General features: G+C 30.9%; 1 protein-coding gene across 2 annotated transcripts in view; it reads left to right on the top strand.

Annotated features, from left to right (window-relative positions):
* The window catches only part of LOC134685355 (RAD51-associated protein 1-like), a 205,371-nt gene extending 196,227 nt beyond the window's left edge, over positions 1 to 9,144 (top strand). Inside the window, exons 2-9 of one of the 2 annotated variants that reach the window (XM_063545048.1) lie at positions 41 to 111; positions 2,497 to 2,549; positions 3,301 to 3,412; positions 4,499 to 4,857; positions 5,395 to 5,511; positions 6,318 to 6,479; positions 7,290 to 7,481; positions 8,972 to 9,144. In XM_063545048.1, coding sequence (XP_063401118.1) covers positions 89 to 111; positions 2,497 to 2,549; positions 3,301 to 3,412; positions 4,499 to 4,857; positions 5,395 to 5,511; positions 6,318 to 6,479; positions 7,290 to 7,481; positions 8,972 to 9,108 — 1,155 coding nt within the window. In that variant the 5' untranslated portion in view covers positions 41 to 88 and the 3' untranslated portion in view covers positions 9,109 to 9,144. The remainder of the gene's footprint in view (positions 1 to 40; positions 112 to 2,496; positions 2,550 to 3,300; positions 3,413 to 4,498; positions 4,858 to 5,394; positions 5,512 to 6,317; positions 6,480 to 7,289; positions 7,482 to 8,971) is intronic. The other variant, XM_063545049.1, reaches the window with a different exon arrangement.
* The last annotated feature ends 2,887 nt before the right edge of the window (positions 9,145 to 12,031 follow it).

A 12,031-nucleotide genomic window follows, 5' to 3' on the forward strand; every position in this document is an offset into this window, starting at 1 on the left:
AACAGTTACACATTCCAAGTTCCGGCGTATAACTATAAAGAACTATAAGGAGGGAAATTGGAATATTTGTAAACATTGAAAATGCAAAATGTCAGATAGAAGACCTGCGAGGTTAATATACGATAATTAGTGTGAAAGAAGTTAAACCAATGAAAGGGACGAATTCCGTAATAGTAGCTATTTCATAGGATTTTGCGTATTTAATGTTTTCATCATTATCATAACAGATTTTTGTTTTTATTCTGAAAAAAATTTCACCCACCTCATGCACCTAGTCCTAAAGAACCATCATTAATTTTCCAATTTTGTACAAGAAAAAACCCAGTTAATGACCTTTAAAACTCAAGTCAAGCCTTTGAGGCTTCACTAAAGCTATGCTAGTCCAACTTGAACGGTTTTGACCCATACTTTTTTCACAGGGACTCACAGGCGAGGAATCTGGGTTCGTTCACACCCATGCATGTTAGCACCAACTCATGTTCGCCACCTACATGTTCACACCCTACATGTTGGCGCCTTAAATTTTAGTCTTTAATAATTGGTTTTGTGTTTAATAACTTTGTAATCAAGTTTTGGCAAGTGTATTCTTATCAGGGGTGTGGAAATGGACATTTGAACAAATGGACAAGTTATTATTTTTGTCTTGGTTGCCCGTGGACAAGTAAAAAAATATACAAGACAAAGTTCAAATCCAACAAAAACAAAAAATTAATTTCAAAACGTATAAAGATGTTTAATTTTAGTAAAAGAAACCAATGTTCAGCAAGTAATTCATCAATGTTCATGACGATAAATATTACATAACACCGGAAATAGATCGATTACCAAAATAAATAAAAATAAGTATGCCAACCCGAGTGGCATAACATTGCATTGGCTTTGTCCTTAGACCTGGGATCATCGATAAGGTTTTATCCATCATTTACCAGAAGTGTCATTTCTTAAAATTTTGTATCGAGATTCAGATTGATAAATACTTAATAAAAAGTTGGGAAAGCAAGACAAAAAGAGTCATGAGTCGAGTAGAAAACATTAAATGCAAATGGAGGCCACAGAGTATTAAAAAGAAAAAAAACGAAAGCGAGAATTTCAGACATTGTGGATATCTATGGAAATTCGGAAAATAAATAAAGTTTTTGTCTTATTTATAGATTAAAGATTAACATTATTTGTTGTCAAAGAGGAAATAGAAGGGGCACTTTAATTGCCCATCAAGACAATAATAAATAATCAAGTAAAAACAAGTGTGTCAGTTGAGAGAAACACCACAAAATCAATAGTTATCTATTATTTAGTTTACATTTCTTCAATCAATGTCCTCAAATTTAGTATTTGTACCTACTGGCTACAATTTTTATTCAAAAACTGCTGCAAAATTGTCCTTTTCATGTCATTTCACTAGTTGGTTTACTGTTAGGTTTCAAATTCTGTCCCAGTGATGTAAACCCATTTCCTTCTTTCCTAATTTTTTACACATATAAACAAAAAGATTTCATTTGTTTGTGATGCACAGAAGTGCTTAGTAAGAATCATATATTAGCTAACAAGAAATACTTCAATATTTATTTGGATCATCAGGGAAAGTATATTTTTTCCGGACAAGTAAAATTTTAGGCTTCACTTGCCCGGGGACAAGTGCTCACAACAAAGATTTCCACACCCCTGCTTATAAGTATATTTGTTGTCATTGTCTCAAAAAAAAATTGAGACAGCGTTTTTTTGGTGTTGAATAAATCTTAATCATGTTTTGAATAGTGAATTGTTAAAAAAAATAATAATCCTTTTAAATCAAAAGGATTCTTTCAACGTTTTATTTTTTTATATTGATTTTCCACTTGTTTAAATTGAGATTTTGTTCTCTATGAAAAATTCATACATTACAAAATTTAAAACAAGAACATCAACAGCCTGATTTATATACATAAAAAGAGTATGTTTAATATGGTAGACAGTGACCAATGACAACCACCATATAAAAGGCTACTGCCTTGAGACAAACATATATTCAGAATGTGGCAGGGTTAAGTATGTTTGTCAATACTTAACCCCCCCTTATTTGGGACAGTGGTGTAACAGCGCAGTTGTTTAAGAACAAACTAAAATCAGTTGAAAAAGACATAACTTATCTGATTAGCACAAAGCACAAAAACAACTAATTAAAAGATGAAAAATAACAATCTTAGAGAACTCACTGACCACAAGTACTGAAAACAAGTCAAAACATCTATAACTAATTAATAAATCTTGTAACTTGTTTCTTGGTCTAAAATATCAGTACTTACACAACCAAAGGACTTACTGGTATTGTTATTACATCATAAACATTCTGAGAAAAATCTTGTACGACACCAAAATAAAACTATCTACATGATGTAGGATTGTAAGTGTGGAGTGTTCAGAATTGTATGAATAAGAATGAAATGATTTTTAAATTTAGTTTTAATTAATTAATTGATATAAATTGCTTATATAGACATGTATATATTTTTTTTACAGAGCCAGAAAATCTGTTGATTATGCAAAGTTTGCAGGACCTGATGACTTTGATGGTATGATTTTACCTAGTATTTAAAATTAATATTAAAACCCTTTCTTAGTTAATAGTAGAACACTTTGAATTTTTCAATCAGCCTCTGTCATTTGTTAATGCATTTGTCCATCAAGTATCAGGTTAATGTATTAGTCAAAGGAAATTTTAATGACATGAAGTGTTGTCACTTAATCTTGAAACTACATAAGTTTGCATGTTTATATGATTTGACTTTGAAAAATATTTGCTAAATTAGGGTTTGATACCAGATTTTGCAGTTCACGGATGTGATAGTGAAAGTGGGGTATGATGGAAACATATTCTTGCTTAACATGTAATTAAAATAAGATATTTTTATTGGTTTGAAATCCAAAGTTACAGGATTGATACCAAGACAATTGGTTATACACAGATTTTATGTATTTACATAAACATGTACATGTATCAAATTATAATAATTTATTATTTATGACAAATGTACAGGTAACAAAAATTACTGATATTATAATTAAGAAAGTGTAAAAAAGGACATACATGTAGTGACCAAGATTTGATTTGTAAGATCAGTAATGTAGCTATAGGTTGATGGGGAACAGTTACAGTGACTGGAAAAATGAAAAGCATATTGGGCTAGGTAAGAAGGAATACCTTAGACTTTTCAAAAATACAAATATATATATATATAATACTTTTATCATGTTTATAGGCAATTTAAGTATTTACAGGTTTTGATTTAAGGAAATAACTTATTTAAAGTTGGATATTTTTAGATGACTTTGCTGATCTAACTCCACCTCCAAGTAAAAGAGCAAAAACTTCTTCAAGTAAAGACCTACAGAAAAAAGCTACCACGAACACAGACAAAAAGAAACCAGCAAAAAGGTATATGATTGTTAAGTTTAGACTGATAAGAGCATCTTTTAGAACAAATTATTTTTGATTGATTGTTTGAAAAATACATAAGATATCTACCAATCAAAACCTGAAATGCTATATAAGGAGTATCTACAATTGAGAATGGAAATTAGGATTATGTCAAAACATATGTCAGCAATTCAATAAAAGAACAAATAAATTTACTACTAAAGGAAGAAAAGGATTTATTGAGCCACAACTCCTTTGAAACCATGCAAAGATGGATATAATTGTGATATGACATATAAATGTACTTCCTGACTTTGTCTTTGAAACAATCTTTTTTTCACAGAAAACATCATTTTTGAAAAGATATCAAAATTTGGAGACCTTAATCCATCTGTGTCACTTTCAAACATGCTCTGTTGACTCCCATTGGATTTTTTTTATATGAATAAAACAGGATTTTCCTCAATATTGGAAAAATTAAAATCTCATTTTAATCTAAAATGACAAAATCTAATTACAGTAGTCATGGACTGTGATGTTGCAGATGTTTTCTAGTACATTAAAAATGTCATAAAGTATCATAAATATTTGTTTGGAATATTTATTCTGTGGCACAAAATAAATATGACAAATTTGAAATTTCAAGAAAGTAATCAGGTAATACCAATACGAATAATAAGAAGCATCCTATTTAACTATTTAGTTGAAGAAAGCCAAATCCATTGTGACATTTAAAATAAAATCAGTTAATTATGCAGTTAAAAAAAATCTCAATAGAGTATAGGTGCAAACAGTTTTGTTGCATACTACAAGTACTTAGAGAAAAATCAGTTGCAATAATGAAATAGATTTTTTTTTTATCTTGGAATAAAATATGAACAATTTTGGTTACATGTACATCAAGAAGTCATTAGACATTTTTCTGAAAATCGACAGTGACATAAAACTTGCCCCTTGAGCTCTCTAGAGCAAAGTGGGGAATCTAGGGTGGCATAGGCGATCACTTCTTTTAGTGTGGTTAACCCTGTTCATATAAAGGCATTTTTGAAAGTTTTTTGCACTGATTTGAGTAGTTTGTTTAAATTATGTAAATGTATATTTCAGTAGAACACCTTTAGCAGAGAAAGTTTATGAAAGGGAACTTCAGGCAGCATTAGAACTCTCTTTGATAGCGTCTCAAAGTTCTACCTGTGATGACGATGAAGATTTTAAACCTAAAAACAATAAAAAGTCAAATGTGATAAAGACAGAAAAGGAGAAAATCAATAAAACACCAGTGACTTCAACTCCATTTGATGAAGTAAATGATGTGATATGTACAGTAGAAGTGAATAAAGACAAAAATATAAACTCTGTTGATATAGAGGGACTGGACAATAGTTCAGAAAAGACTGAAACAGTGCATGCAGAACACAATGTTGGAAATCATAAAAATTTACAAGAAATTCAAAGAAATAAATCAGGTAATTTCTTCATTTATTAAAAGCATATAAATAAAGACTAAGGAGGTAATTGTGTAAGGAAAAACTAGTTATAAAGTTCATTTTTTTGGACAGGTACATGATAACTTGGTGGGGTTAAGATAGTACTTGAAATCATAAAATAATCCCTTTTTAGTCTCCATCAGTCATTTAACAAACAAAAATAAGGTAACAAAAACACCAAAAAAGATTTAATATAGAATATATGTAGTTATTTAAAGCAAGCTTAATACACTTAACCTACTGATATGAATTACTGCAATCTACTTAATATCGCTTGCTGCACTTCTATGATGCCTTCATACAACAATCTCACTTATCCACTACAATATAACAGATAGTTTATCTTGTAGTGGAAGAGTATGTAAGTGTGCCTAAAAAAAATGTATATTTAATTCTCTTTATCAAATGGTTGATAAACCATAATTATGAAAATATTATCCTGTAAATAATTCCTGCATAATGAAAATATTTATGTTATTATGAATTCTTTGTTAAGGTTTAAACTTTATTATACAGATGGTAATGACAGTGATGCTATAATTGTATTAGAAGATGAGGAAGAGCTAGGAAAGGGTGGGAGGAGGAAATCAGCAACCAAGGCCAAGGTTGTTTATGATGATAGTGAGGATAATGGTAATTATATATTGTATATAATACATGTCTGTTTATTGCACTATTCTTTGGTAAAAATTACATTAAATGCGATCAAAACCCAATGATACTGACTTGATATCCAAATCTTCCAAAGTTTATCACTAAAGTTTCTATACATCCTATGCATGAACAGTTCTAAAAATTCATCAATGAAATAAATATGCGCAGATATATATTCAAGTGCCAAAAGGATATTATACTTATTTTCACAACTTTTCCTAGGTGCAGGAATCTAATATCTGTTCTAAAAATATTACAATGATGTCATTGTTAAAGTCATCTTTTAAAATTGGAGTTATCTTCCTTTGTCCAGAATTACAATTGAATCATGAATTCTTACAAATGAGTGTTACTGGCAACAAACACAACATGTCACTCGAAGATATTACTGGCAAATTTTTAGTGTGTGTTATAGGCAACAATCTAAACATGTATGTTACTGGCAACACACACAAAATTTGTGTTACTGGCAACAATTTAAAAATGTCACTAATATGTGAGTTGATGGCAAAAAAAATATAAAAAAAAATGTCACTCATGTATGTTACTGCCAACAACTTCAAAAGTGGCAACAACATCAAAATCAAAAATAGCACTTATGTGAGTTACTGGCAACAAACTAACTTTAACTTGAGATACCACACCTTCTCCATTCTTCCCTCTGATTACTGCATATTGTACCTACGGCCCTTGAAATGAATATTTGATCACATTATTTTACCCTTACCCATTCATCTGTATATGATGTAACATTATGGTTTGTCTGATAAAATGTTTTATTACAGACAGTGAGTTTTCCGCGGATGATGATGCTGAGGAGGAGGATCCTAGTGACGATGATTATGATGAAGACAATGATAGTGACTTTGATTGTGGTAGTAAAAAGAAGAAAAAGGAGGTTAAAAAGGCCGTCACACCTAAACCTACAAAACAAACTAAAACTAATGGTGAGGTTAAGTTATTGTAAACAGAATATTTATCAATATTAGGCCATTACAAACTAAAACTAATGGTGAGGTTAAGTTATTGTAAACAGAATATTTATCAATCTTAGGCCAAAACATTTATTTTAGTTTATCAAGCACTTCTATCTAATACCTTTACCTGCTGTATCTGCACTGTTTACCTGCTGTATCTGCACTGTTTACCTGCCTCACCAACAGTGTATGCAGATTGCTCATTGTTGAAGGCCGTACAGTGACCTATAGTTGTTAATGTTTGTGTCATTTTGGTCTATTGTGGATAGTTGTCTCATTGGCAATCATACCACATCTTCTTTTTTATAATTTATAGTTAATTTTGATTTCATCTATCAATCTGTCCGTCTGTTCAAAGGACCTTGGGTAGACTTTGTTTTCAATATGCAAATAATCTAAAACAAAATGGTACAGAGGTAGTTCTTGATGAACCCTTATTACACATGACTCTTTACTTTAGTTTCACTAGCCAGTGGTCAGATTAATTTTCCAGGATAAGGTTTGTTTTTCTGTAACTATATATAATTGGTCAATAAAATTTGACCTCAGCATTGGTTGTAAGCAGTGTGACATATCATATGACCTGATTCCAATTTCTCACAAATGTTCATGTAAAGATTTCATGATGAGTTTAATTACTCAGTGACTATACATATTTAGATTTGTAGAACAGCATCTCCTTTTCTTTATAAACACATTGCAATATATTAAAAGAAAAAAAATCTTGTCATTTTGATTTTGTTTATATCACAAGTTTGTAATACTGATTAATTGTTTTAGTTCCCACAAAGGTTGCTGCAGCATCCAAGCCAGGAGCTAGTTCTAAAGCAAAGACCCCAATGCCTGTAGTATCATCAAAAGGTCCACTCAATAGTCCAGCCATTACAGCTAGACCTGCTGTGGAAAGTCCAGTCAATAGATCAGCAATGTCAAGTCCTATTGTTAGAACTGTACCTAAATGGAATCCTCCAGGTAACATATTCTTTTACCAAGATATATACTGTAAATTCAGAAATTATTGCGTGCATTTATTATTGCGATGTTGTCATTTTAGACTTAAATGCGATTCTAATTTTTATGATTTTGAGAAAAATCCTGTTAAATTCATATTGAATATTTCAAAATGCGAGTTTAAATTATTGCGTTTACAACTCAGTCGCATTTTTCGCAATAATAAAAACCTCGCATTAATTTCTGAATTTACAGTATACAATACATGTATGTATGTTAATATATTATGATAGTTAAAATTTTAATCTGATTCACCAAATGATTCCTGATAACTGTTTTTTGTTATGGTTCATATTTTAACTGGATATCCCATGCTTTTTGAAGCACAAAAAGGGGATATATATTTTACACTTGGAATGTCTGTATGCTCATTGTATTTGCAGCCAATCCTTATTAAAGCATTACCTTAATTTAAAATGATATTAAACTTTGAAAATTTATGTATGTTCCATAATTAATTATTTTCAGAATAGACATTGCATTTCTGTGTCCATGTAAGCATTTAGTATCAGTTTGCCAAACTTAGCAATATGGACATCTTGTTATGTTTGAAATATTACTTTGAGTTGCTACTTGTCAGGGATGATTTTGAAAATTATCCAAAAGCACATTCATCTCTTCAAAAGTTGATTTTTTACCTGCTCTTAACAAGTTATTCTTTTTTCCAAATTTGTATTTTAGAACAAATACTGTAAATTTAGAATTTATTGCATGCATTTGTACATGTTTTGCAATTTTTGAAAAAATGGACTAATATGCATAATAGTAATTGCCACTTCATATCATATATGTATCATATTTTAGAACTTGCGTTCGTGTTGATATAAACCCTGTCATAATTTTTGAATTTACAGAAAATTACAGATAAAAATCATCCCTGCATGTACTGTTAAAAACTAAGATGCTTGAGTCTGAAGAGAAGGGATATAGAGTCTTGATTCATGAGAAATATTCTTATAGTATTATTGCCAGTGAGTCAACTCTGCATTCGAGACAAAATAGTGAAGAAGTTAACAACTATAGGTCACCATTCAACCTTCAATAATGAGCAAAACTCATACTGCATTCTAAGTTATATAAGCCTCTAAAATGACAAATGTAAAACAAATCAAATGTATATGCATTTGACAAATTAAAGTGCCATCTGTTACTTAACAGAAGTTGTAGGTTATAAAAGATCATTACATTGATACATGTACCAGTGGTTTATCAGATTTATCCAATCAAGATAGCTGAATTATCAATTTTAAAGTCAGAGCCTTGGCGAGGACTTTAACATTTATGATTTAAATATCTAGATTGGATTAGTCCAATAATACAATTGTAACTATGTAATAATCTGTTTCGTAAATGATTAAAAGATAAATTCTCCTTTTTTTATATAATGGGTTTGGAAAGGGATATATTTCCATAGAATTAGAGAAATTAGATGTATCTTTTATTTTTTACAGGTTCAGTAGAAAGTGTAAAGTCACCAGGAGGAAGTGTATCTTTACAATCTCCATCCTCAGGAGGGATGAGAGTGGGTCTATCTAGAAACCAGAGAGTCAAATCACTACATCCTGGACTCACACTCAAAACGACTTAACTTTTATTTATTGTTTTAATAAAATTTTAGATTGTTGTCAATTTTTTATTATTTAAAAAAATTCAAAAGGGTTAAAAAGTACCATGTGTCTCACCTGCTATTACTGCTCTCAGTGTAAAATTGTACTGTGGACTGTAGAAAAGTCCTTTTATCATTAAATATTAAAGAGAAAACAATCAAACATGTTCTTTATCTTAAAGAAGCTTGTTATCATTTTCAAGGTTCAGCCACTGCTTAAAAATAAGTCTTTGTAATAGGATAACTATACTGTAAATTCAGAAATTATTGCGAAAAATGAGACTGAGTTGTAAACGCAATAATTTAAACCCGCATTTTGAAATGTTTGATATGAATTAAACAGGATTTTTCTCAAAATTGTAATTATTAAAATCGCATTTTAGTCTAGAATGACAAAATCGCAATAATAAATGCACTCAATAATTTCTGAATTTACAGTATTTGGTATATAGTTTCCTTGCAGGTTTATTAACAAGATGTCATGTCATGGTCATCATTGCCAATGAGACAACTTTTCAACAGACACCAAATGACATATGACATATAATAAAAGTTAACAAATATAGGTCACAAAGGTATGCATGTCCATCAGACAGGGTTCACTTAACCTCATTTAATGGATCAGTGATCAAGGATAAAGTTACCCAATTACTGTAAGCAGTAATTCAATCAGTATTTCGTGAATGGAATGATTGTAATGTAAACCAGTTTCATCTCTCTTTGGTCTCATTAATCAATGTTAAGTTCCAGTAATTAGATAATCTCAGGATATTAGCAATATGTCACATATGTTCAATGCATGGAATCAATGATTGTAAGGTGTACATGTATGTCATGCTTGGTTTATCTGACTCAACCTAATTTTTATGGTTCTTTGGTTCTGTATAAAATTTTCATAGTAAGAAGAGATATAGGAAGATGTGGTATAAGTGCCAATGAGACAACTCTCCATCCAAGTAACAATTTATAAAAATAAACCGTTTTAGGTCAAGGTATGGCGGCTATGGTCTTCAACACCGAGCTTTGGCTCACACTGAACAGCAAGCTATAAAAGGCCCAAAATAAATTACTAGTGTAAAACCATTCAAATAGGAAAACCAAAGGTCTAATCTATATAAAAAGGAAAACGAAAAGATCTGTTTCTTGTGAATTTTTAAGCTACATGTCAGCTATATTAGGTGTAGGAAATGTTTGCACGGTGGACATGTATGTTTGGCTTGGTTTATCTTATCTTTGCCTCATTTCGTGGATCTTTGATGATGTTAATATTTGATAACTGTAGTATAACTTTTCTCTTTCGGATTATCAACATAATATCATCGATTGTTAAGTGGTATAAACACAAGACATTTCGGTGTGTGCACTGGTGAACAGAGGAATACTAGACCTTTGTGTTCCTGGCCCAAGTCAAGTGACTGTAATTCCATTGTTCTTAGATGTGAAGAAAGCTGGAGACAAAAGGATTTCAATCCAAAACCAGCGTAAACTTTTTGTATAAAGCTATTTTTTCCGAGGATAGAAGACCTGAATGTTTCATACCTATAATAGATGACTAATATTACAAAGTTTCTGTCTGTCATATGTCTGTTCCAGACCATATGAGTATTTGGACCATACGCATATGGTCGGACCATATGAGTATAATACTCGTTTGGTTATTAACGGGCCGGACCATATAAGTATTTGGACCATATAGGTGTTTTTTTTTAAATTACATTATAAACGTATCAATACAAAAACTATCTAAAAAAGCAATGATGGTTACATGACAATGTATTAATTTTATAATTCAAAGACTACGTAAAAATTAGATAGTGATGCCCTAGTTAGTTTTCATCTCTAATTACATTCTTGCATGTAGGCTTGAGGTGACAGTAACTTCCACACGGTATCATAGCTTTTTTGCATTTACTAGTCCTTGTTGTGCATGATCCTTTACATTTGACATCTTGTGTTTGCGAATGAAAAGTTAGCCTTTTTGCAGCTGCGTACAGTGATACCGAGGTCTTGGGCCATTCCGATATATCTACGATGTTTTAAGAAGCTCTAGATCTCAAATATCGTAACACGACTGCAATACACCATATTCACAAGACAACTTGAATAAAATGTGTTACTTTCAATTGACTTCTTGTGTAACAGTTCATTAAGAACTTTTTTGAAATATTTTTTTAAGTCGACATATTGCCATTCACTCGTTATAATAAATCGGTAATAACCATCGGCAATGACCATTGGTATAAAATGTGTTTATTATAGTTTTGACAAGTAAATAAAATTAACTATTTGAAATTTCTAATTTTTTTTAAGCTAATCTAGTTATGATTATATAAATTAATTTAAAATTACCTATATGATAGCGTCTTTTTAATGAACAGTCATACCATTATGAAGAGTTGAGACATATTTAAAGTAAAGTGTAACAGAGTGTTAATTACCCCGACCATATGAGTATATACCCATATGGTCATGACCATACACGTATGGTCCAAATACTCATATGGTCCGGAACATGTCCACTGTCCTTGACCTAGTTTTCAAGATAAGGTGCTGGCTTGAAAAAATTGAACATTTTTCTTAAAATGCAAATTTCTCATTTATTAGTACTAGAACTACTAAGTATTTGGTATTCAAATTTCTTTTACAAAGTCTACATGTTGGTAATGCAGGGTTAACCTGACCTCTGCCCAATTTCATCTAATGTCTGTCTGGCAGATATCAGCTGTCCTTGGACCTGGTTGTCATGGTTCATTGTTGAATGTTAAATTTCCACAATTGATCATCTTCTGAATAACTAAGATCAACAGGACAACCTAATTTGGTATATGGAATGATTGCAAGTTAATTGCAACGTTTTACAGGTTTGTCTGGTTGGGTTCATCTACCCTCGATTTTAATTTCCTGG

This window comes from Mytilus trossulus, chromosome 9 (assembly GCF_036588685.1).
Source record: "Mytilus trossulus isolate FHL-02 chromosome 9, PNRI_Mtr1.1.1.hap1, whole genome shotgun sequence".
Classification (NCBI taxonomy): Eukaryota; Metazoa; Mollusca; class Bivalvia; order Mytilida; family Mytilidae; genus Mytilus; species Mytilus trossulus.